We start from the raw sequence: 26,888 nt of genomic DNA, 5'->3' as shown, positions 1-26,888 counted from the left end.
TGGTTATTTTAATAGATTCCTTTCAGCTACCCAAGCAGTGAATTTCAGACAGCTGCAAGAAAGTCAAACATACATTTTATCCTAAACATAACACTAATTTCCCATTCTAGTCTCGTTTGGTCTCCTAGGTTTTCTGGTTCCACCTTTGCTATTACCCGCTAACCAAGTAGCAGCAGTTGCTTATAGTTTTAGTGAGTTTCATACTACAGATTGCCTAAGAATCTATCACATGCTGAAGCAATGCTGTCCTCAAGGTGAGAAACCAAGGGTGAGAAGGGAATGAAAATTCAGAGAAAATCTGTACTCCTCCATTCTACACCAACAGCAGCAAAAGACTATATCTATGCCTCTACTTTGCCTGTGTATGTATCAGGGCACATTTAACACAGCAACAGAATGATTCTGAGAGCAACAGCAGCATAATCCTCTCCCAGTCCACAAGGGAATTTCATCATAGAGAGCAGGGAGAAGGAAAAAAGGAAGATTTGTCATGTCTTTTATCTGTAATGCCCTCTCATACAAAGACTGGCTTCTTTAAGAGGGGGCAAGAACAAGTGAACCTATGATTAATCAGCTGCCTCCCAATTGGACTTAAGAGATGGTACCTGGGCCACAAAAAAGAGACAGAGACTTGGTGGGAAGAATGAGTGCTGTCTAAGAACAGAGAGTAGAGACAGAAGAGTAGACTAGAATTGCCAGAGTGTAAAAGCTATAGGAGACCTCTGTCAGTGCAAGCTGGGCTCAGAAGCAAGGGAGCACAGATAGACTCTTCCTTAGCTGTAAATCCTTTCGAACACTGCAGGGAGACCTCTCACAAGAGATCTGACTTGAGGCTATAGGAGAAAATGCTGGAGAGAGAGAGAACCATGTCTTGGACCTCTCAGTTAGATAGGCTAGAGAGTGGGGCCCTGGAAAGGGAGCAAAAGGAAACGGGATAAAGTGTTTAATGACTCTCAGGTGGCTGACCTGGGAGTGGTGATTTCTTAGTGGGATTGAAGAGCTGCTGTATTGTAACCTTATTTTACTTTGGGATTTGGAAGGAACTGCTTTTACCTTGAGGCATTTGTAGACTTTATACAAGAGAAAGGGCTTGAATTTTCTGCTGAGACTGTATTTCCATTCATAGGCAGATGGAGAGAAAATTGTGATGGGTCATATCTGTGCTACTGAGGGTGGCTGCAGAAGGGCACTCATGTCAGGGTCACCTTATAACAACCCCCTTTGACCTCTGATTAAAACCAACAAGGGAAAATAGGTACTTTACAAAAATAATAGCAACCATAAAGTGAAGCAAATTCCGGTTCAAGGACACTTTTAATGGAAAGAATAGAAATGCTTCAATATGTTGCATACTAAATCATTCTAATGCCAAAACCCCCTTTCACAGAGGGCTGGTTTACGTTAGGAGATCAGCTGAATTTACCTAAACCTAAGCAGCATAGTTAAGCCAACTTAAATCCCCGTGTAGACAGCGCTAAATTGATGGCAGAATTCTTAGGAGGTGAGTTACCTAAACCAAAGGAGAACCCCTCCCTCAGCATAAGCAATGTCTACACTGAAGTGCCACTGCAGTGTCAAGTGTAAACAAGCCCTTACATAATATAAAATGGTGCAAGACAGCAGCTACTTTGAGTCTGTGTGCTTTACATTAGTAAAGCCCTGCACAGATACAAAAATTTGGATCTGCATCCATAATAACTAACTTGTATCCAACCCACAATCGGCACTCCACCTTTTATATGTATCCACAACAGCACCCTGCCCTGCACGGATACAAAATATGGATCCGCATTTGATCCACAAAGATGGTAAGCAATACAACAGCCTCTATGGATTCAGATATCCACAGATTTGTAGGGCTCTCTATACATTAGCAGTACAATTCTATTACTTGTATAAAAATAACAGAAGTCAGGAGAGCAGGATTTATAAAACTGCTCCAAGTCTATCAACTTGTCACCCATGGTAATCCCCACCCCACCCCAACCATTTCCCCATTTAACTACTGATTTGAGTTGCAAATTCATCATAGCTCATATCTGCTTTTTTCTGAACACCCTCCTTCCCTCCCTCCCCCCATGGGAGGGAATGCATCCAAGGCCTTCCCTATCAGTAAGGGAGACAGATACTGAACTCTGTCCTGAGTGGCTACTCTATTTAATTCACAGCTCATCTCAAAAGCATTGATAAACATATCTATGTCACCTTGTTCCTATATAAAAAAGTAACAATTTAGAATCTGTGCCTCCTAAGGAACCAGATACACAGGATCTGTCCCCACTTACCAGCTCAGTGTGCCCCTGGCTTAGTCTTTCCAATTCAAGTTAGTTGTTGCTGTTTCCCTCTCTTCCTGTCCATCTTGTCATTCCTTTTCCCAGTTAGCCAGCCAGCTTTAGCCATTTTTCCTCCACGACCAGCTTCCTCTTCCAGATGCAGCTTCTTCCACTTCTGGTCATGCTGCTCTGGATTTCTCATCCTTCATGCAGTCCACTGGACTGTCTGTGGAACCATTTCCTTGATCACCTATGTGCCCTTTAGGAGACGTGGCACCTTTCTGTAGGTCCTAATTTGGAACTGGGTCTCCATTCTCCTTCACATCCATCTCAGTGCAACATGGACACTTGGAGCGACTTTTACTGGGCAGCTGTTGGCAGACATCTCTGTGCACAAACTCAAACTGATCTTTTTTAGGCATTCATAATTCCAGCTTGCTACCTGTCTCTTCCTGACCAGACTAAAAGATTTACTCTTTGCTTTCAGTCTAAAAATAGGTTTTGTTCTTTGCAAAAGCCTCTCAACAAGCTTTACAATTTGTCACATTTATCTTGCATGGTGCCACCATATGTTACAGCTCTTTCTGAGTTCTGCCTTGTGGTCAGACACTAGGCTGCTGTATTGGATCCAGCCTTTTGATTCTGCGTGTTTCCAAGTCTACTGGACCTAAGCAGCAGCCAGACACAGTTTCTAAGTCCAGCCTCTCAGATTCTCACCTTATTTAGTACCTCTTGAATGTGGGGCCAGATGGACCACCTGCCTTACTTCCCAAGACCAGTGCTGACCCTACCTCACCCCTAAGTTTCTTGAATATCTTAAAAGCATGCCCTCTCAAGAGCTCTACCTTCATGGGTACCAGTTTTACCATTTAACTCTCCAGGGACTCTGTGACAGTTAATGCAAGGAACATCTAGATGCTACAAAGGAACTTCTTGACCATACAAACTTTACTCATAGAAAAAAAACCCACAAGAGTTATAAAATTAGGGGAAAAAACAAACATGCAAAACTCTCCCTCCATTTCTTGACCTCCAAGAGCTCTTTGGGTCTTGTCAGTACCTTTCAGGGAGTCTAGAATCCTCTGCACCATACTCCCCCTGCTCAGTTTCCCTTCTTACTTAGCAGAGATCAGCTTTTTAAACGGTTCCAAGAGCCCTTTGCTTCAGCTTTCCCACCTGAAGGCCCCCTCTCTAGTGTCAATGCAGGGGATGAGCCCCAGCATGATCAGAGGCAGACTTCTAAGGGCTATTATTCCCCTTAATCCCAATCACTGGTACATATCTAAAGTCATATTTGACCTTTCCTGGGGATGTGTAAAATGAGCTTCCTGTAGAAGTTAACCCTTTTGCAAACAGCATGATAGTAATCAAATAAACATAAGTATGCATTCATAAAATACAGACATCTCCTATGAGCTTCACAGTGTGACATAATGGTAACCTGTGACACAAAATCATTAGCATGATTTTTTTTTTTTTTTTAAAGATATGAAAAAGTGCCAAAGAGTAGGCAGGGGAGGTCTTTATATGGTTTTGGAATCATGTTAATAGACATATTATATTAAAACATTTCACAGAGCAGCCTTTCTATAATAGCTCATTAATTATCAGTTTGAAATTCTTGTCATTTTCCATAAGCCCCAGAAAAGTTGCAAAAATGTGACTATATTCTAAAGAGTAGATGCTGCTTGTTTCCCCAACCAAAAAAATGTAAATGCTATTAGCTTGATCTCTAACATGGTAGCCAGGTCTGTCCAGGATATGACATTACTAATGATTTGAGACTGGCTTTAACAAAAGAAAGCTAACTACAGCTCAATGGAACAAAGATGTGTATTGAGACCGTGTGTTCTCCCCCCCACCGAGCCGCAGGGGGTCAGGGTGGGCGGAGCCAGATCTACCCCTCAAACTGGAAGTTCAGAGGCGGGACAGGAAGTATAAAAGGCAGGATGGGCCTCCAGCTCAGTTGACCCAGAGTCAGGGAAGGAGAGAGATGTGTCTTGTTTGCTGTAGCACCCTGACCCTGGAGAAAACAGAATCCGGAGACTAGCTGCTGAGACTGCCGTTGGCTGAATACACTGATAAGGCAGAGGACCCCTGGATGATGGAGCACCGCCCCGAACTATGGTAGGAAGTAGTCCAGGGAAACCAGTTTAGTCTGGTTCTTGCCGTCAGTGCTTGTATCAGCATGTTTTGGTGGAATCCTCACTGACCCAGTGGCACAGCCCTCTGCCACTGTTAGGGCCCAGGGTTGGAACCCGGTGGAGTAAGGTGGGCCTGGGTTCTGCTACCCCCTCCTGCCAACCCCACTCCCAGGATGACAACCTTCCCACCTGCAGCTGAACAGCCTGAGTTTGCTAGCCCTGCCCTGCCTAAGGGCCAGAGCCTCACAGACTGCACACTGCCCTGTCTTGCCTCAGTGCCACAGCTCCCCTAAGACTGCTTAGTGCTCAGCCCTGCCAAAAGGGTTGAGGCCCTAACACTTCATTGGTTAATTCCCCTGCTAATAGATTGTGATCAGAGTGATGTAGTGAGGCGGTGGGGCCTCCCTCCGAGCCACAGAGGGAGGAACAACCTCCAACACACTATGAAATGACAACATTCTTTTAAAAAATATTGTACTGATGAAACAGCAGACAGAGCCACAATTTTTCATGACTCCCAATCACTCTCCTCCCTCTCTGGCTCTCTTGTGTGTAAGATAAACAAATGCTAAATATATATATATATATATATATATATATATATATATATATACATATAAATATATATATATATATATATATATAATATATATATATATATATAATACATACCTTATACCCAGACCGATTAAAAAAAGGTAAATGGTCAAAGTTCAAGTCGTTTTCAATCAAGTGCTGACAACAGCACAGAATGCCATTTTATCAGTAATGCTTCACACAGTTGGATAATACCATGGTTATCCCTGGGGAAATTTCCAACTTTAATTCTCAAGCATGACAGACAAAATCTAGATTCAACATAAGACCAAAAAGATACAATAATGTTACCTGTAAGTATGACATCAAAAAACAATACTCCAAGCCAAGGCTATTCCCATTTTACAGGGAATACATATTTTTTTGGAGTGTGGGTATTACCTCTTCTCAGCTACACTTTAAGCAACTTGTCACTGTTACACTGGACAAGTTGCACTTCAGTCCTTTCAGAGTACCCTTTTGGGGACAGGTTTTTTCACCCCTTTTTAGGTGGAACCCTGCATTCCTACCATGTGTAGATTGGGTCTCTGGGTTGCAGCCCTGTTTACCAACCATGACAACACAAGCTCAATGGTGTTTGGCACCTGTAAGCCCTTTTCCTCCAGGACCCAGTGATAATAGCTGATTAAAGTGACTCAAACATACCTTCAATAAACAAAGATTTATTCACCTAAAGGGTACATAATGTGCAGAGCAAAGGAATAAAATTCTCACTGGCAGTACCTTATCTCTGTCACTGTTTAATTTCTGTTTGTTTCCTCCTGACATCCTCCTTTGATTTTACTCCATGCAGTCACACAGAATACAATCAAGCAGGCAAACTGAGGTGCACAGGATAGCCATAAAAAATAGGTATCTCCCTCATTCTCTACACAACTTAGAAACTTCTCACAGTAGTCCCCAACTCCGGATACTTAAAATTTGATTTCCTGTCTTGAAACCACGCTCCTGCAATCTGCTTGAAAGAATGTCAGCCTAGATGATGACTGCACATAAATGACAGATTAAAGCAGCTCTCAGGCAGCTGGCAGACCTCTGCTGTGACACCGTCTGTGTCAAGAACAATCCCTCTTCTAGAATTCAAAAGATGGGAGGAAGAAAACAGTCCACCAAATATAGAAACATGCAGCTTGACTGCTGGGGCCACAGCAATTCTCCATAGGTCAGGACTTCAAGGAAGCTAGAAGAGAGTGTGTAACACAGCAAGGAAATGTTGTGTATTAGGAAACTTCTCCCCCCATGCAGGTTCTGGGAGAAAGAATCTCCACCCTCAACTCCACTCACAGAAATTCCCTGGAGCCAAGCCTCTTTTTCACTCTTCAGCCAGTTTTCTGGTGGGAGTGCAGTTGCCCATTCAAGCCCAAGATATGCAGACTCCTTTCTCCAGGGAGTAAGAAGAGCTTATCAATGATCTGCTTCAGACAATTATGATCCATCTTGCTCCACAGTCTGCTCCCCCAGCACCCGAAAGATTTGGGAGGCTGGGTTCACTAGCAACCCCAAGAATCTTCTTTTGACTCCCACAGTGAATTCTTATAGAGTTTAAGAACTGGAAAAGGAAAAGAAGTGTATTCTTAATAGTGGTGTCCCTGAAGACATTGTCCAGTACCTGAAAACATTCTGGATCTGCCCATTACAGTACGTCATTAGGTCTGCAATCAGGAAAGCTGTCTCTTAACCAAAGATGAGGTCATAAGAAGATCTAAAATTAAATTACTTTTAAAAATAGCTACCAGCAGGGTCTCTTACCAGTAAGATAAAATTAATTATTATTCATCACTTGATGTTTGGGACAACAACCCATTTTACAGAATGGATTACCAATCATCTGGTTGATTTTGATTAATCAACATCTGCTTTACAGGACAGATTTCCTGAAAAGAGTTGAAGTAAAATTGGGTACTTGTATTTTAAACTGTTTTCCTTTACTGATACTCTGCCTTGCTTATATAATAGATTCCATTTAACAGCAACCTGTTAACTTTCCATCAATAGAAACATTTAGCCTGGAACTAATATCATCCAGCTGACTAGAATGTTAATTGTTCCAGTTATTGGCAACATGCTTGCTGTTTATTTGCAATTTTATTTTATTCTGTGCCATGCAGCCTTGTGGGCCCCAGAACTTTACTCCATGTAGAAAGCACGGCCACAGGCAGATCTGCGGCATTAACACCAGGCATGGAAGCGCTGGGACGTGCCAAGCCAAGCCCCAAAGTAAGCTGTGGCAGGACAGCAGCTGAGAGGGGAGTCTGCTGCTCTGATTCCAGGGCTGTCTAAGAGGAGTGGGGTCACTGGACACGCACAGGACTGCATGGTACCTCTCTCCCTGGACTGTCCAGGCTGAGTCCTCTCTTGTCACCAGGAGCCGGGGCTTCCATACATCTTAGCACTTCCATCCCTGGCTGTAACCCTCAGTTCTCTTGGAAAGCAGGTTTGTGGGGCTGCAGCCAGGGAAGGAAGCACTGGGACCTGCCAGTGGCAGAGCTCTGGCTCTGACCCTAGAAGAAAGCCCTGGGAAATGCTGAGCAACAGCTGCAAGCAGGTTTGCAGTGCTGCGCCAGGGACGGCATGTCCCAGTGCTTCATACCTTGGACACAAACTGGCAAACCTGCCTTTTACTTATTAGCAACTACCTATTACTGACAACTTTCAGCCATCCACTAAGGGGGTGCTAATAAGTGGAATCTACTGTATTTATCTCCTAGATGGATTTATATAAAGCATTAGGAATTCTAAAGCAGATACTGATTTTGTTTCAAGCTAAAAAATGAGAAGCCAGTAGTCACTGTCACCTCACCATATACTGTAATTGTTTTTCATATTACAATGATCTCTGGGGTCTGACACTTTATTTGTAGATGGTTTACATTAAACCATCTACATTAATCCTGCGGGGTTGGGCATGGCTAGCCACGCTAAGAAAAACCCAGATGCCACAGGCAGTGGCATTCTTCAACCCAACTTAGTTCTTAAACAATACAGTAGACAGCATGACACTCATGGTGGTGCCGTATTTCAGATGTAGTGTAAAATAAAAGCCCTAGCCATTTGTTCTCTAAAGGTCCATGACCCCTTTTATAGGGTTAAATGTGTGCTGGTATCTTGATCAAACTCCAAGTTGGTTCGTTACATTTAGCCGCCCATATTTTCCCATCTTTCAAGAGATCAGCTCTTTACTTCATGCTAACCTGATGTTCACTGGTTGCTGTGTTGTTAAAGTGCATTCTATTTCAGGAGTTGCATTTCACTGTTAGTTTTTATATTTAACCTGCTTTGGGAATTTTTTTTTATTTTAAAAAGGGCACTATTAGAAACAGCGTATCATAAGTCTTTTTCCTAACTTTATTAAAATAAGAATGGCCATACTGGGTCAGACCAATGGCCCATCCAGCCCAGTATCCTGTCTTCTGACAGTGATCAATGCCAGGTGCTTCAGAGGAATGAACAGTACAGGCAATAATCAAGTGGTCCATCCGTCATCCACTCTCTGCTTCTGGCAATCAAAGGCTAGGGATACTCAGAGCATGTGGTTGTGTCCCTAAGCATCCTGGCTAATAACCATTGATGGACCCATCCTCCATGAACTTATTTAATTCTTTTTTGAAACCCATTATAGTTTTGGCCTTTACAAGGTCCCCTAGCCACAACTTCCACAGGTTGACTGTGCGTTGTGTGAAGTACTTCTTCCTTTGGTTTGTTTTAAACTGCTTCCTATTAATTTCATCGCATGACCCCTGATTCTAATGTTATGTGAAGAAGTAAATAACACTTCCTTATTCACTTTCTCCACGCCATTCACGTTTTATAGACCTCTATCATATCCCCTCTTTTCCAAGCTGAAAAGACCCAGTCTTTTTAAACTCATCTCATATGGAAGCCATTCCACACCCTTAATCATTTTTGTTGCCTTTCTCTGTACCTTTTCCCATTCTAATATCTTTTTTGAGATAGGATAACCAGAACAGCAAGGAGTATTCAAGTTTTGGGTGTACTAGGGATTTATATAGGTTGAGACACGATATCATCATGCTACTATCTACTTTTTTGAAGACAGTCACCACTATTCACTAACTGTAGTTAGACTAGACCACTGCTGCAATAAAAAGTTTCCTAAAACACAATCTCCACAATGTGGGGAGAAGAGCCAGTTAGTCAGGTATGCTCAGACTACATCTTCTGTTTGGAATTAAAATCTGTATACAGTACTTGAAGTTTAATTTACTGAAGTTTAATTTTCAACATAATGCTCTTTTGGAAACTCTTTACTGCCAAGTTCTTTCACCATGACTAAAACCTTTATGTATTGGTATCTATTATGAAATGTTAAATCCAGAGTCATGTCTCCTAGAGATAAAATGAGCTTTTATAGAAACAAAAGGGTTATTGGTTTTTAGTGTCTGCTATACAGGAAGCTTCTGCGTTGATTTCATAAATTGCAACAAACTAGAGTACAGCTTTAAATATCTACAGTATTTCAATTTTTTAAATTTTTTTGCAGAATAACTACATCAGATTAATTGGCCAGTGAACATATCACACAAACTTAAACTATTCAGAGATCATGCTGTTTAAAAAAAAAAAAAAACTTGCCAAACAAGGATTTATATTTTCAGATGTTACACAAGGAGAATTGGGTTGATGCAGAACACTGTGTAGTGTTTAGAATGAACTACTTGTAAAGTATTTTTAGCAAAAAGGTCTTAAAGGAAAGAAAGTGATTTTTCACATGATCTCACTTAGAAAAAATCTGTTTCAAATTGCCCTACGTGTCCTGGCCTCCAGCCTGTTTTATTGGAGGCCTTTCCTGTACAGTTCCATAGGGGATAGAATCTCTAAAAATTTTTCCTTAAAAGGATGTGTTAGATGCACACTGTACATGGCATTATGTAGCTACAGAAGCTAATAGTTTTGAATATAGAAAAGATTCTATCTTTCCTTTATATTCATAGGCAGGTTATTGCAAAAAATTAAAAGCTGTTTTTTGAATCAAGATGCTCACAGATAAAGATGAGAGAAAATCCAATTTACTGAAACATCATTGACAACAAACAATGATGAATCAATCATCCCCTTGCAGTACTGATCTGGTATTAATAACGTAGCAGCATTTTCTCTAAAACGTCAAAATAAAGTCAGACTGTCACTTCAGAAAACTTCAGCTGTACATTTTAACAAGCAACCATTACTGAAATGCAAGTTAAATTTGTTTGTTTCAGAGACTACCAATCCTACTTTATCAGCTTGGCTCAACTGAGACTCAAGAAAACTGTCTTTCCCACATTCTGAATTCAAAGTAGGAGTGTTTTGTCTTTTATGACACACACAATAAGCTTAAGACATGCAGTTAATCTTTCTGTACATGTTACTAGACTCTTGGATGTTGACTTCAGCAAGCTTCATCTTCTTCCATTACTAACAGAAGTTTCAGTAAAGATTTTGAAGGACTAGTCAAATGAAAAGTTAAATTATTGCAATAAATATTAAATTCATCTTATTGGAAAAATTATTTTGTTAAAACTTAAGTACATATTGGCCTTCCATAGGAGTGAGAACTTCAGTATTTCAAATCTAAGTCCATATATGTTCTGGCACTTTCAAAATAAGGTCAGTATTTTAAGTGACTATTTATTTATTTATTCATTTTAAGAAACCTCGTGACATGAAAACTGTGGTTTATTCAATGACTGGTTAACGCTTTCTGGGAAAAAATCAAATGGTTTAGAAACTTTCAATAATTTCCACCCCACCATCAACCTCAGCCTGGATCAGTCCACACAAGAAATCTACTTCCTGGACACTACAATACAAATAAAAGATGGCCACATTAATACCACCCTATACTGAAAACCAACTGACCGCAATACATATCTTCATGCCTCCAGCTTCCACCCTGGTCACATTACACGATCCATTGTTTACAGCCAAGCCCTAAGATACAACCGGATTTGCTCCAATCCCTCAGACAGAGACAAACACCTATAGGATCTCCATAAAACATTCTTAAAACTACAATACTTACCTGGAGAGGTGAAGAAACTAATTGATAGAGCCAGACGAATACCCAGAAGTCACCTACTACAGGACAAACCCAACAAAGAAAACAACAGAACACCACTGGCTATCACCTACAGCTCCCAGCTAAAATCTCTCCAACACATCATTAAAGATATACAACAACCTATCCTAGCAGATGATCCTTCACTCACTCAAGCCATGGGACGCAGACTATCCTTGCTTACAGACAGCCCCTCAACCTGAAGCAAATACTCACCAGCAACCATACAACAAGAACACTAACACAGGAACCTATCCCTGCAACAAACCCCGTTGCCAGCTCTGCCCACACATCGATTCTAGTGACACCATCACAGGTCCTAACCACATCAGCCACACCATAAGGAGCTAATTCACCTGCACATCTACTAATGTAATATATGCCATCATGTGCCAGCAATGCCCCTCTGCCATGTACATTGGCCAAACCGGACTGTCACTACGCAAAAGAATAAATGGACACAAATCAGACATAAAAAATGGTAACATCCATAAAACCAGTAGGAGAGCACTTCAATCTCCCAGGACACTCTGTAGCTGACTTGAAAGTTGCCATACTTCTACAAAAAAAAACTTCAGAAACAGACTTCAGCGAGAAACTGCAGAGCTGGAACTCTCATGCAAACTTGACACAATCAAACTGGGTCTGAACAGGGACTTGGAATGGTTCTCTCATTACAAGAAGTAATTGTCACTGTTCACACATTCTCACCTTCTAATCAATAGTTGTGAATAGGCCTCATCTACTCTAACTGAATGGACTTTGCTAACACCTACCCTCCCCATTGTTGTTCCTTACCTTTGGATGTATATATATACACCCCCTATCTGATTTCTATTTCTTGCATCTGACGAAGTGGGTTGCAGCCCATGAAAGCTTATGCCTGCAGAAATTAAATTTGTTAGTCTTTAAAGTGCTACAGGACTCTCATTGTTTTTGCTGTATACAGACTAACACGGCTACCCCTCTGAAACTTAATTCTGATTGCCTATCTGTCCTACACTGGCTACCTCAAGAACTTTAATAGTCACCATTTTTACTGGTTTACTCCAACTCAAGTGCCCCTTGGTAATTTCATGAGTTGTCTAATATGGGAAGGATGAAGTGAAATGGCATGGCAGAACCAGGAGAGTTAGTAATAGTTGATTGGTGCAGGGAGGGGGGAAGGCAGCAGAGAAGGATGGTCATTTCTCATCACCTGCCAAGTCAAGGTCAGCAGGAAGATTTCTGCAAGCATGGTGGACAGAAGATTTTTAAGGAAGTATTTGAAAGGGAGTAAGGTAATGCCTGCATCATTCCCCCCTCCCAGGGATTTCTGATACATTAGGGGCAGCCTGAGAGAAAGCACAAAGGTGTACGAAGGATAAGCTGACTCATGGGCAGTAAAGGCTGGAAACACTGGTGGACTGGCTAAAAGGATGACATCATAATTAAAACTCTCCTTTGATGTGCTGCCTATGCAAAACTTGACAATGGTTAGGCAACTGATATCACTGCCTATCATGCTGACCAATACTATCTCATCTGTTTCCTTATACTTTTCCAGCTATCTGTCTGTATCCATCTGTTCTCTCTTGTTTAATAGTTGTAAGCTTTTTGGAGTAGGGACCATCTGTTTGTACAGTGTCCATTAATAAGGGCTGCTAGGCACTATGTTTTATAAAAAAATTAAAGTTACTAGAGCACTCTGAAAGATGGGACTTACTTAGGAAGACCTTAAAAGCAAGGATAAGCCCCAATTTCCAATAACGCTTTTTACTCTATGTTTAACACATTCAGTTATTACGACTGCAGTTCAATGAGCTAGTGTTTTCTGAAAACATCTGACATTCTGAACAGAGCTCTAGCTCCCAAGATGGGCAGTAAAATGGGCTTTTCAGAGTTCATCAAGATAACGGAGATCTACAGAATTAATCTACACATACCAACTCTTAAATTAGCACCCACAGTGCTGAAATTTTAAACATACTTTACATAAAATAAATTTTAAAAAACTTAAGGCTACACTACAAAGCTTAGAGGTGCAACTGCACCAATGCAGCTGCCCCACGGTAGAGCTGCTAGTGCAGATGCTCTAAGCCGACATGAGAGAGCTCTCCTATCGACTTAGCTACCGCTGCTCACAGGGTTGACAGGAGTTCTCCCGCTGACGTAGCGCTGTCCACTGGTGCTTAGGTCAGCGTAATTTATGTTGCTCAGGGGGTAGCTACACCCCAGAGCAACATAACTTATACCGACCTAAGCTCTAGTGTGTACATAGCCTAAGTACAGAAAGAGTGGAAGTGACTAATTAGAATATTCTATGTAAGCTGCATTACTCTGACAGTTCATTTGTTAGCTATATATATATATAATATACAATTAGTGCACAGTGTCAGCTAAATGCATTAATAGAATGCAAACTTAACTATGGAGTCACTATATCACCACATCTACATTTTGTAAATTGTTTCTCATTGAATCATTCTCTGCAAGATTATGCTTATAATTATGCATGGCCTCTTTCTGTGCTGTGTCTACTGCACTCAAATATTGCATATTGCTAAGCTTCCACTAAAGTGAATAAAAATGCTCTGTTCTATATTCCATAATCCTTATATATCAGTTAATGCAGAGAATGCTTAGGAGCAACTGTTAATAAGGGACAGGATAGAGACACGATTAATATATACAAATATTAGATTTAGAGACATCACCTAACAAACCACCAAGACTCTTTACAAAGCACAGAATTATTTTCACTGTATCCCCTATTACCAATGTCTGGAGTTTAAGTATTTCAATTCCTTTCACACATGGATCCAGAAGGAGAGTTTTATAGTTTCTTGGGACAGAAACTAACTACAGAATTGAGACAAGGAGTAATTTTTAGTGTTACTCATGATCAAACTGATGTTTAGTTAGCAAATGTTTATCCAAGTATAGAGCTACAGTCAGATAGGATGCAATTCCATTAATGTATGAAAGAATCAGACTTTACAGTCTTGTTATTTGATCATAAGAACATCACTACATGCTTGGAAATATCTTCAGGTTTTACAAAAGAATGTTGCACTTAATTTGTAGTAGCTTTTACAAAAAGTTCTACCATGATGCCAGATTTTATTTATTCTCCGCAGAGAAAACAAAGATTTAGGGACTATAATTCAAAAGAAAAATGTCTGAATTTTAACACAGTGTAATTAAGATCTCTTGCCTGGGTTGTAGGTGTAAATATACACATTTACCTCATACAATGAGGAAGAAAGGAGACTGCAGAAATCCCATGCAGAGGTGATCAAAAACAAAATCTCCTATGCCCTTACACACAATGCAACACGAGCATAGTGAGACATACACACCTCATTTTCATTACACTTTTCTAGGTGATGCTACTAGAGATGCACTGTGCACAACAGCACATGGGCAATCCTTTGTTGCTGTAAGATTTTAAAGATGTCTAGAAAATTAAGCAAGGCAACGGAACAGAGCATGGAAACAGAAGTATATAAACTGTGTGGGAGAAGGAAAAGATATACAGAAGTGAATAGTTTATTTTTGAAACAGGTAAATATTTCTGATTTGTGTGGGAGGGGAAGAAACAGGGACAACCAGTCCAGTTGGAGGCACCCAAGACTCTAGCCTGTTCCTAAAGCACTAACCTTAAAGCTTTTAAAACTAACTCCAAGTAGGCAAAAGAACAAAACATGTTAAGTTTAAATATTCAGACAACAGTCATTTGTGGACAAAACTGAATTCAGGATTTTGTGTTTGCCCTATATAATAATTGAAGACAATCACAACCTAAAAAATTCTCTCCCTGCTGTTGCAGGAGAAATATATAGCCAAACACAGGACTTGCTGGCATTATTCAACCCAAATTTTCAGTTGAACTCAAAGTTTTTTCCTTGTGGAGAGAGGCAGGGGACGATATTCCACTCTTGCAAACTTTCAAACTGGGGAAGTTGTTTTATTTCCAAGCTTCTTTTAGCTACCAATCTCCAGCCTAAAATTAAAACAATTCACTTCCCTCCCCCTCATGCATCCTTGTACTTGCCCTTTCAAGGTCACAGCTGCAGAGAGAGGATAAGGGAAACTTAGTAACTTTCACATGGGTCAAAAAGACTATTTATTCTTGTGTCAATTTCCTGCTGGAGCTGATGGTTTTTGCCAAGCACAGTATAGAAGGTGGAGGTAAGATATAGGGAACACAATACTATGCCACATTTACAGACGTACACTCCCCCCTCATTAAGTTCAACATTTTCTCTTTAGGTCTATTTTTCCTTTCCCAGTTGTGGGAAAAATTAGACAAAATATTAAAAACAACCCACAACCCCTAACAGAAAGGAGTGAGAGATATAGCATTTGGACAATGGCATTTGCTGGGGCCTGTCAATGCATCCTGAAAAGGTTAGATTAGTAAATACCCTACCCACCCACAGATGTCATGCCTTTAGCGTAACATGGATGGGGAAGAGGCTTGCTTTTTGTTGGGAGGGGCAGAAGGAAGGAAAGATTGGAAGGAGATGGGTACATGGCCCTGGTCCAGCAAGAAAATAAGATTCCTCCATTCCCCCCATACTGTCTGGCACCTTATGTTCTCAACAAGGCAGAAGCATATATTCTTTCAAACTGCAAACCATTTAATTTGTAATACTAGACTGAGGAGGAAGTGGAATGTCAGGCAAAGCCCCTATCTTGATTGAGGATAGTTGTATTTGGCACCCATTTTGTTTATTTGGCCCTCACTTTATTACTGATACCACAGAAACACTCTGTCCTGTCTTTTGAAGGAAAGACAAAATATGAAAATCAATCTTTAGTCTGAGGCCTTGACTACATAAGAAAGTTGTAAACCAATTTAAATTGGTACAAAGTGATTTTAACTAGATCAGCACAACTCCCCTATGTGTACATTCATTTTGGTTTGAGCACTTTCCATCAGTTTAACTTAAGTTAGTTTTAGGAACAAAATAAGGGAAATGACAAGTTCTCTGAAAGTAAACATGGAGTCAGAACTTAGTAATACAAAGAGGAGATCATGCTTCTGAAGCTGCAAATTACTCTTAAGAGCATGGTTTTGCATCCCTGCCCATCCTGGCTAATAGCCATTGACGGACCTATCCTCCATAAACTTATCTAGTTCTTTTTTTAACCCTGTTATAGTCTTGGCCTTCACAACATCCTCTGATAAAGAGTTCCACAGAGTGACTGTGCGTTGTGTGAAGAAATACTTACTTTTGTTTGTTTTAAACCTGCTGCGTATTAATTATATTTGCCGGTCCCTAGTTCTTGCGTTATAAGGAGGAGTAAATACCCCTTATTTACTTTCTCCACACCAGTCCTTATTTTACAGACCTCTATCATATCCCCCGGAGTAGTCTCTTTTCCAAGTTGAAAAGTCCCATTTTATTAATCTCTCCTCATATGGAAGCTGTTTCATATCCCTAATCATTTTGTTGCCCTTTTCTGTACCTATTCCAATACACCTTTTTTGAGACGGGGTGACCAAGATGTGGGCGTACCATGGATTTATATAGAGGCAATACGATATTTTCTGTCTTATTATCTATCCCTTTCCTAATGATTCCCAATGTTCTGTTAGCTTTTTTGACTACCGCTGCACACTGAGTGGATGTTATCAGAGAACTATCCATAATGACTCCAAGATCTCTTTCTTGAGTGGTAACAGCTAATTTAGACCCTCATCATTTTATATGTATAGTTGGGATTATGTTTTCTAATGTGCATTACTTTGCATTTATCAACATTGAATTTCATCTGCCATTTTGTTCCTCTGTCACCCAGTTTTGTGAGATCTCTTTGAACTCTTCTCAGTCTGCTTTGGACTTAACTATCTTGATTAGTTTTGTATCATCTGCAAATTTTGCCACCTCACTTGTTTATTCCTTTTTCCAGATCATTTATGAATATGTTAAACAGTACGGGTCCCCATACAGACCCGTGGAAGACACTACTATTTACCTTTCTCCATTCTGAAAACTGACCTTTATTTCCTATCTTTTAACCATGAGAGGAATTTCCCTCTTATCCCATGACATCTTATTTTGCTTAAGTGTCTCTGGTGAGGGATCTTGTCAAAAGCTTTCTAAAAATCTAAGTACACTTTATCAACTGAATCACCCTTGTCCACATATTTGTTGACCCCCTCAAATAATTCTAGTAGAATTCTTAAAAAAAATAAATAAATAAAAATCAAATAATTCTTTTGGAGCACCAAGATTATTTGTTCAATTCTTTTTACTAACAACAGAATAGTAACAAATATCTTTGAAAACTGTTACAATGCCAAATGAGATAAAACCAAAACAAGAGACTTCTCTACCCACCTCAGTTGGGGCTTATCAAGGCATAGCAGCAGCACCACTACTTCATGCGGAAAATTTTTGCGTTTGAGTATTTCAATCTGATAAAGACCACTTGCCTCAGCAGAGGACACATAGTGCCGAGCATCAAAACAAGACTGGTAGCAAAATTTAAGAAAAAACAGAACATTTGCTATTTGCATGAATATTTTTAGAAAGCATGACTGAAAGGAGTGACAAAACTGGGTCACTAAAGTCAGAAAGATGAATCAAGCAACTGAAGATCAAAGCCCATCCTCAAAACACAAGTAGTTTTGTGAAAGGACCATCTGGAACTTTCTAGAGCCATTTCTTCCTAGCATTCCAGAACTTTATGTGAATTAAAGACCTACTTCACACACAGATACTTATAAGATTCCTATTGGGAAAGAATCTATAAGTCTCATTGCACTGTAATGTCTTGCGCTTGATCTCTGCATTAAGGACAAAATTCTGAGAACAGATGCTCAAAAGCCTTATAAAGAAAGTTATATTTTTTTCTGGAATGGAGTCCAATGCTATGAAAGAAGATAAATTAATTCCATTCTAAAATCCTTTATGTTGGTGTTGAGTTGTCAGATGTTACTGGGTGTTGAAGCCACAAGCCAGAATAGAAATAAACTGTAAATTGCATATGGAGGGAAACATTTTGGAAAGACAATCCTATTGAAGAAAGTGGAGAAATCAGTTCATTAATCAGATAAGAATTTAGCAAGGTAAAACACTGAGTTTCTATGGAAATGGGTTCCACAGTTTTATTTACTATGTTAGCATTATGAACTGCTGTCAGACACTCAGGGGACCCAGTAGTTTAAAGGAAGTTGATGACAACAAGTGTAAGAAAGAACACAAAGCTTCTTTACCACTCCTCATACATAACTCAACTTCTAAAATTATTTTTAACAACCAAGAACCTTCAGCAGGCAGAAAGGCATTACTTCTTCTAATTCACATGCTCAAATATTCTATACATTTTTACCACAACCTTACTAGATAATCACCTCTGGAAATCTAAAAGAAACTCCTTGAAAAAGTCATATACTCTTAGGCAGACTCCCTAGGTTTGTAGCAAAACATAACCATGTTAGAATTCAGTAAAGCAAGAAAATATTTTGGATGTTTTGTAAAATCCTCTACATATTTTTGGGCTAGTCTTAAGTTTAAAATAAATATGTATCTGATGATTCCACTAGATTATGAACCAGTATCAAACAGCATATGTTAAGTTTGAAGCAGGATTTAGTACATTATAAACAATTGCAACAACCTGTTATGAAGTAAGCAACCTAGTTGTATTAGTACTGTACTTTGTGTTGAAAAGATTGAAAAGATTTTGCCAAAACAATTGCTCAGGTCTGAATACTGTCATTTAAGATGTGCTTTAATGGAATACTACTAAAAGCATCTTTCACAGAAAGGAATAATGGAAGAGTGAGAACAACTAAACCAAACACAACAGAAGCAAACCAGCAAAAGTATGCTCAAAGGTCTAAGGATGTATAGAAGCAGCCGTGCTACTAATATTAGAACTGTTTTAAGACCAAAACATAGGTATATTAGGAGGTATTTTCACATACACATTTTGTAAGCACATTAACATCAATAGCAAAAGGAGAAACAATTGTTGAATTAGTATCCGTACCATGTGTTTCAGCCATGAGTGTATTACTGCAGGAACATATTGGACTGTGGCTGAGGTGCCACTGAACCAGGCCTTCTTGCATGAGGCAATGAGATGAATGTGATGATGGTGGCAATCCTGAAATGCTTCATTTCCCCAAGAGGCTAACGGCAACAAACCCCAGCAGCAGTAGTTGCCGCGTCTCAGCCTCCTTTGTGCGTCTCGCTCTTCCCCCCACCCCCTTTTGGCTGGAGCAGCAGAGGAGACAATGAGCATTCTGTGCACAGCGCCCACGCCGATTGGCTGGTCTCTCCTCAGTACCCCATGATGTAATATGGTTGGAATGCGTCGGAGCTCTGGGCTGGAATTATTGGGGGGCGAGGGGGGGAAGCATTTCTCATCTGTTTCCCGGACCAAAGGGTTCACTCACTAATTAACATCATGAAGACACGTACCGCCCCGCTCCTCCGCCACCTTCCACACGTCTGTGGCACGCAAACCTAATGCAGGGAGTTAAGAGTCTACCAGCTCCAAAGATGAAGCAGGAATTTCATCCCCTCAGCAAGTCGCTGTTGCAGACTGGAAAGAAAGGGGATGGCCTGGAGAGTGCGTGCGAGAGCGGAAAGGACGAAGGGCGGGAGGGCAGTAAATGTTGGGATGGCTGCGGTGGGGCACGAGCAGTGGCAAAGGAAGGAGGACGGGTAGCAATGATGGGGGAGAAGGAAGATGTGGCGGAAGGCGCCGGCGTGTCACACACGGCTACCTACACACACACACACACACACACCAGAACGAAGTCCGCTACTCCGGGGGGAGGAGGGGTAACTTGGAAAAGGCTGTGTCCGGTCCCAGCGGCGTGACAGCGGCCTTTAGTGACCAGACCCGGAGGCCCTGCGCGGTCGGTCAGGCATTCACCCCTCTGCACGCAGGGGGCAGCGGGCGGGTGGCGAGGCTAGGCGCACCTCAGCCCCTCCACGAACACCAGCAAAGAGCCGGACTCCAGCCACGTAGCATCCCTCCCTGTCCTACCGCGGACACCATCTCCAGCGCGGGGTGGCTGGGCGGGTCACAGCCCCGGGGAGACGCGAGGGACGGCGACAGCAGCCTGCTCCACCCCGCCCCACCCTACCCGAGCGCGGGCCAGGGGCGGGCGCACCCCAGCCTGTGGCTGCCTGGGCAGAAAGGGAGCGTCCCCCCCGCCTTTGTCTGGCGCGCCCCACACGCGGAGGAGCCGAGCCCCCCTGCTGCAGACTGCGGGCGGGCAGGCGAGGGCCGGACCGTGAGGGGGCGGCCATCGCTGCCCCCCCCCCCCCAAGCCTGGCGGAGGGAGCGATGGGCGATCACCGCCCCGGCCACCCGCGGGCCGGCCAGGCGCAACGACGGATGAAGCCGCCCGGGCCGATGATGGACCCTGCCCCCGGGTGGGAACGGGCCGCCGGGGACCGAGGAATCCTGCCCCGCGAGCAGGGGGCGCCCTGCCCCATGGTCCCAGAGCAAGCGGGGCAGCCCCGCGCGGACAAAGCCCGGGCGCGCTCCCCCGCCGCCTACCTTGTTCTTGACCTCGGCGGAGAGCCCGTACGAGGGGCCCTTGTTGAAGTGAGTCATGGCGGCGGCGGAGGGTCCGTGTCCCCGGCGGGTGGCGGCCACTCCTGACTGGCGCTGGGAGGGAGGGAAAGTCCGGCCCCGGCCCGGCAGCGGAAAGTTCTAGTCCCTCCCCCGGCCGGCCCTGCAGCCGCCATTGGAGCAGCCCGCGGTCCAATCCGGAGGCCGGACGGGGGGCTTGGGGAGAGGGAAAGGAGAGGGGTAGGTGTGAGAGCGCGGGAGGGGGGCAGTGGGGAGACGCTGGTGGAGGTGGGTCGGGGACAGGCTGCAACTGGGGGAGGTGCAGCGTGGGCGCCGGGTGGAGAGAGGGTTCCTGGGAGCAGGGGGAATGGGTGCGAGGGTCACTGGGTGGCAGGTTGGGGGCTGGTAACAGGAGAGCCGCCTGCTCGGCAGCTTTGCCAAGCCTGGGGGGGAAACGTCAACAGTCAAGAATCTGCAGCCGTTCAAACCTTACAGCAGCAGCACTATGGAAAAATCATTTCAATGCCCTGGAACCTTGCTGTGGAATCTGAGGCGGCCACTAATTTTTAACACATGCTACATCCATCTACACACGCACACAGAGACTTACTAATCGAATAGGAAATCATAGTCTGCTGTCTGAGATCACTCGCTTTGATGAGACCGCAGTAAGACTTCAACAGATGCAAAGCTACAAGGGAGGAGTAATAGGAGCCTTCATTTCTATTATTTTATGCCAAACTCTTTGTACCTCTCATCACCATGACAAATCTTGGCTACTTCAAAAGACTTATCAAATGTCTTGCTATCCTAAGCACCCATTTCATCTCTGGAATTGTGATGATTGCTATATGTCACTACCTGTAGTTTGCCAGTTCTACTCTGCTGAGTAGTTTCATGGCTACGTATGCGACTGACACTGTTGGCAGCCCACCAACCGTATGCAAAAGGAATAGGAATAGTGACTAAGGACCTAACCAGTAACAGTTCAACATCTCTATATTCATGGATTTGTGAAGAGGTCAGTGTGCAGTGCTGCAATCATATGGGATTCATGAGTATTGCAAACCCCATCCTCTAAGGAGCAACCTGATCAGGTCCCTATCTCTGACAAGTAACTTGACTCCCCAATTTGCCAACCTTTCTACAACCTCTCCAACAAACAATCTCAATCTGACCTTTCCTGTTGCTGAACCATGATAGTTCTCTTAAACAGACATTTCCCCACCCCAGTTGCTAATACATTGAAAAGCCCCATCACAATGAGGTGAGTATGTCCAAAAAAAAAAAAAAAAAAAGCTGGGAAAAGTTGAAAAGGAAGAGAGTGATATTTCGCAGTTTGGATGACATCATGACCAAGGTAAACCCTTACTCCTGACTATGAAAACCTGGGCTTCTTCTAACCACGAAGGTAAAAGAGTAACTCCACTGGCTTGGCCAGTGGAGGAGATCCTAGTAGGTCTGATAAGCCATCCAAGATAGGATAATGGTACCAGATTAAGAGGACATAAACCATTACACAATCACTACTAGAAGATTGTCTTTCAGTCACTCACAAAAACAAATATTTTACATTCTATAACTATAGCACCTTGAAATGTCAATAAGTCAATTCACAATCAAGTAAAACTTCAGAAGCAAGTGAGACAGAGGAGAAGAGAAAGAACAATTGAAAGGAGATTAAGAAAGAATAAGAATTCTGGGAGTTTCAGAGGTGATCATGCCCCTGCTCTGACTGCTGTGCTTATGGTATTGCACAATACAGTACACATAACAATCACGGGTATCACTCCTCGTGCTGCTTAATGCAATGCGGTAAACATTCAGCTGTTGACCCTACAATGTTAACATGAATTGGTCATATGGCTAAATTCAGTCCACTGCAGAATATTTACCTCAGTAATAGGCTTCCATTTCTTCTTCTTATGTAGCATCTCCATTATTGGACGTTTGCAACCACAGGAGCTCATTCTGTACAATCCTCTGCTAATCTCTTTGTGGATGAAGAGTCTTTTTGATCCACCCAGGATCCCACATCAGCCATTCAAAATCTTTTTCTGCCTCGTGTTCTTCTGCCATCTTCTTTACAGCTCTTAAAATCTAAAGTATAAATATCAAATTAAACACATTTCAGATTTAACAAATTAGAAAATGTCAGTCAAAAGGTGAATACTTGATGGTACTCCTTGGTGCATAAAGATTTGCAGGACTGGGCTCAGAAGTGGTAGCCCAGGCTGGGACTTTTTTATTTTTGATTTCTGGCAATACCGACTGGTATGTTTTGTATCTTCTGTTGTAAATATGGCACTAAAACAAAAATAAAGGGCTGATTCAAGTCCTATAGAAGTCAGTTGGAATCTTTCCATTAACTTTCAGCTGTAACTGGATCAGGCCATAAGAGTCTTGAGAGAGACAACAGGTAGCCAGAAAGATTTTTTTGTTGTGATGTCATGAACCAGCTGAACCTAAACCACTGCACCACTCTATATAGTCTCTATGGAAAACAGCCAGAACTGTTCATAATTAAAGGAAAGCAGAACTCATCTGTACTACTCATCAGCCATCTTAGAGAGATTGTACTGTAGATGAGAAGGAAGGAGAACTGAAGAATGAGGTGAGGGAAATGATGGCTTAAATCAAGGATTAGTTAGGCCAGTTAATTTTTTGGACATTGATTTTGGGATGACTAGACTTTTCAAGTTCCTCAAGGAACTAATTATCAAGGGCTTATTCAACACACATTTAGGTCAATGGAAATGTTTCCATTCACTTCAACTAAAGTTGAATTAGAACCTTCTGTAACAATCTGTCTAGACTTCAGCGTGGTTGCGGGAATCTATGTCATTTAAAATGTGTACACTTTTCTCATGAGCTGCTATGCAAATTTTGCCTTTAATGAGTAAAAAGACAAACATTTTCATGCTGGACAATCAATTTGTAGATTCAAATTGTCCTTGATTTTGTGATCAGTAGCATACTTATGCCTCATGGGAAACTTTGGAAAACACTGTATTAAGAAATATTTGAGCTAGGTTCATCGAAGTGCTCTGGTTGCTTTCCACCATTCTGGCATCATATAGCAGCTATAAATCTAGCTGGAATGGTACAAATCAGCTGATACAAACCTCCATATCTTGTGGAGGCAAGAGCAGAACCTGGTTATGTTTCTGTCCCCGTGTGCATGTGTTGGGATGTGAAAGCTAAAGCAGATCCCCAAGGAAGGGCAGGAGTGGCTTCTGCGGCATATGAGAGTGAACCGGCTGCTGGGGAACAGGAAGAGCTTTCCTCTCCCAGTTTTCTTTCACTCGGCCTGTTGCAATGGCTGAATGAGCCAGGGCTGGTGTGCAGGGATTGCACTGGGATGACACAGTGTATGCCCCCAGCTGACTGGGAGAGGTGGCCACTTATGTGACTCCCTGACCTAGCTCAGTCTGACCTTCCAGCCACTGCAGGTCCTGGTGGAGACACTCGGCCCAGGAAAGGGACAGGAGCATATGTGATGGGGGACAGGGCACTGGCACCTGAGTGAGGGACAGGAGACTGCTGGCACACAGGATGCCAACCACTGAAGGGAAGGTGAAGCACCAGGCACCAGGTGCTGAGGAACTGCCATAGGATCGGTAGTAGCAACTGCTAGGATGTCCTTTCCCAGCCTAGAGCTGGCTCCCCCACCAGCCCCCAAGTTTCAGTAGCCCTCTTCTCTCTGCCTCCCCATTCACAGTAAGCTTCTGCTCCCCCATGCTTTGTGCTGAACTATTACAGATTGCTGTAGGCCCCTTGTCAGAAGGGAGGCTGAATGCTGCCTTCCATTAGTTAGCTTGTTTTCTTTTCTTTGCCATTTTCAGGAGCTCTGACTACCCTGGAAGGGGTACACGCCTCTGTGCCTCCTCTGGACGGCTGAGTCTCCCAGGCCCTAGACCTGTGCTGATGACTGCCTGGGTATGGAAGACGAGAGGCTAGGTGTAATATCCTCTCTTGAGTAGGAGCCTGGCTGGGAATGCAGCCTGGTCATATGGCTTCAGATGGACTAAGTCCTCTGACAGGAAGGTGGGCTAGACCCCCAATGATTGCCTCAAGACACTTTCTGGTGGCTAACCATGGACATAGGCCAGACTTAATCTCACAGAGGCAGAGGGAAGGGAATTCTGTCGCATGTTTGGGTCTCTTCATTCATTTTTCCTTTCCTTGTTTTCTTTTCTCTTGAATCTCAGAAGAGAGCAACTCCAGCAGAATCCAGCCAGAGGGCTGAGTTCCCATCCCAGACCTGTATGGTGGACCACCTGGATGATGAGAGGAGGAATACAGGATGCTGTGCCACCCCAAAGTGTAATTCAAATAACAAATATCACAGGATCTTTTTCAGGGGATAAGGCAACAAGCCATGTTTATTGTGAATACAAAAATTTGGTAAATAGTATCAATAATGCAAATACCAGGGAAACAGTATCAACGTTGTAACAATATCAATATTGTACTTTATCTATTGATTACAAATACAGAGATTCTTGTTAATAAAGTATACTTTATTGACACGTTTCAATTGGTACTTTCATTCACACTCATACACACAGACCGGCATATACAGACAGGGAGACAGACATAGGAGTCTCACAGATGTTATAGTTACCAGCCTCTTGGTGCTCATGGTAGTCACTGGCTAGGTGAGTGTAGCACGAGGGTGAAGAGCAAGGTTCTGCCGATGCGCATCGGTTCTCCTGGATGGTGTGGTGATGTAGACCCAGCCTTCATCGTTCTGTCCCATTTTATAGGAAAAAGATCTCATGTAAGTCTATGGGTTTTTGCTCTGCCATGCTGCATCTGCATTTGGTGTGATCCTTAATCACCCACATTGTTGCAAGCCTGAACAGATTTTGTCCTTTGAAGTGGGCTGACTCCAAAGTTATCAGGGTGGACTCCTCTTTGGCCAGTTGAGTGGTAAAAGTTATTAGCTTCGCTCCTTTCTTCCTCCCTCAAACATTTGAGGTGAGGCTGGTTTTCATCATCGTGTTTGGACATCCCTTACTGAGACCAATTGTTCAATCATTCTCCCTGTCTACACCCACCTCAATTGCTCAGCCATTCACACTCCAAGCACTCAGTGCCAACTCCTAGCTGAAGAACTCACATATCTTTTAAAGCAAACAGTATTTCATTTTTGCCAGTGTCTTTCACAATTAGATAGGTATATTACATTTCACAGTGTGGCTTCTCATACTTAAAATAGGATTTTTACAAATATTCTGAAAGTGGGTAAAATCAACAGATAAAATTGTCAGTGGAGTGGTTTTACAAATAATCTTAAAACAAATAGAATTATACAAAGTAAAGACAGATTTGAATTATTATTCAGTAAATAGATATTTTAAAAAGACTGAAGTGAACATTTCAAAGGGTAGAATAATAAAAGTCAGTTGAGGTTTTAGCTTTTGATTAAAGTTACAATGTATCAGCTGAAGTGCCTCTTGGTAGGAAGGCGGGTGGGTTGTTTGTGGCTCTGTTCTTTCATGTATTTCATAAAAACAGGATTGGGCCAACAAAAGGATGTGCTGAAGAGGGAGCAAGACTATGACAAACTCCATTGAGTGCAGTAACCTTTCTTCAGGGATGAACCTACCTCATGGTTCTGGGAGAATCCCAGCTATAGAATATGTTTCACAGGGTACTAATGTTGTTATTTTAGGACCAAGTCCTGCAAAGACTTAGGCACATGCTTAATTTTAAACATATGAATAAACCCATTTAACTCAATGCAGGATTGGGTCCTTAAAGAATTATGATGAACGTGGTTCTGTCCCCAAAAAATTTTGGGATTACTTGTCAGTCCACCACATCCCACAAGAGTTTCTCTTGCCTTGTAGAACAATTATTAATGCTATAAGGTTTTTGTATCACACTCATCTTTCCTCCTAGCAGATTGTAGAAGTCAGATTTTCTTAGCAGTCATGAATACCTTGCAAAATGGACATCATGATATTTACTAATATTTCAGAAGTATCAGCAGGAAAACCTAAGCAAAAAAGACACCATAAACTAAAATACACACGGCCAAATTCAGCCTCAAATTCAGCCTGACTTCATGGCTGCCTTCAATGGCATTGTATTTTTGAGTGAATTCCTGCACATAAGGCCTTTTTTGTGCTCTATTGAAGACAATGGAAAAACTCACATGGACTTTGCCGTTGGACCAGGCTCATGATATGACAATAGACTAATAAAATACAAATTAAGGTCCCTATTCAGGAAGGATGCTTAAACATGGGCTTCACTATTTTTTCGAAATTGGGG

General features: G+C 42.2%; 1 protein-coding gene across 2 annotated transcripts in view; it reads right to left on the bottom strand.

Moving 5' to 3' along the window:
• CNN3 (calponin 3) overlaps window positions 1-20,720 on the bottom strand; it is a 40,248-nt gene extending 19,528 nt beyond the window's left edge. The window contains exon 1 of one of the 2 annotated variants that reach the window (XM_067538430.1): window positions 20,589-20,720. In XM_067538430.1, the coding sequence (XP_067394531.1) occupies window positions 20,589-20,645 (57 nt within the window). In that variant the 5' untranslated portion in view covers window positions 20,646-20,720. Of the gene's footprint in view, window positions 1-19,061; window positions 19,365-20,588 lie in introns of those variants that run through there. The other variant, XM_067538429.1, reaches the window with a different exon arrangement.
• Window positions 20,721-26,888: the final 6,168 nt, after the last annotated feature.

This window comes from Emydura macquarii, unplaced genomic scaffold (genome assembly GCF_026122565.2).
Source record: "Emydura macquarii macquarii isolate MOO-44397 ecotype Brisbane River unplaced genomic scaffold, CSIRO-AGI_Emac_v2 contig_480, whole genome shotgun sequence".
Taxonomy (NCBI): domain Eukaryota; kingdom Metazoa; phylum Chordata; order Testudines; family Chelidae; genus Emydura; species Emydura macquarii.
The sequence above is the reverse complement of the archived record's forward strand: the minus strand, read 5'-3'. Positions and strand labels throughout refer to the sequence as shown.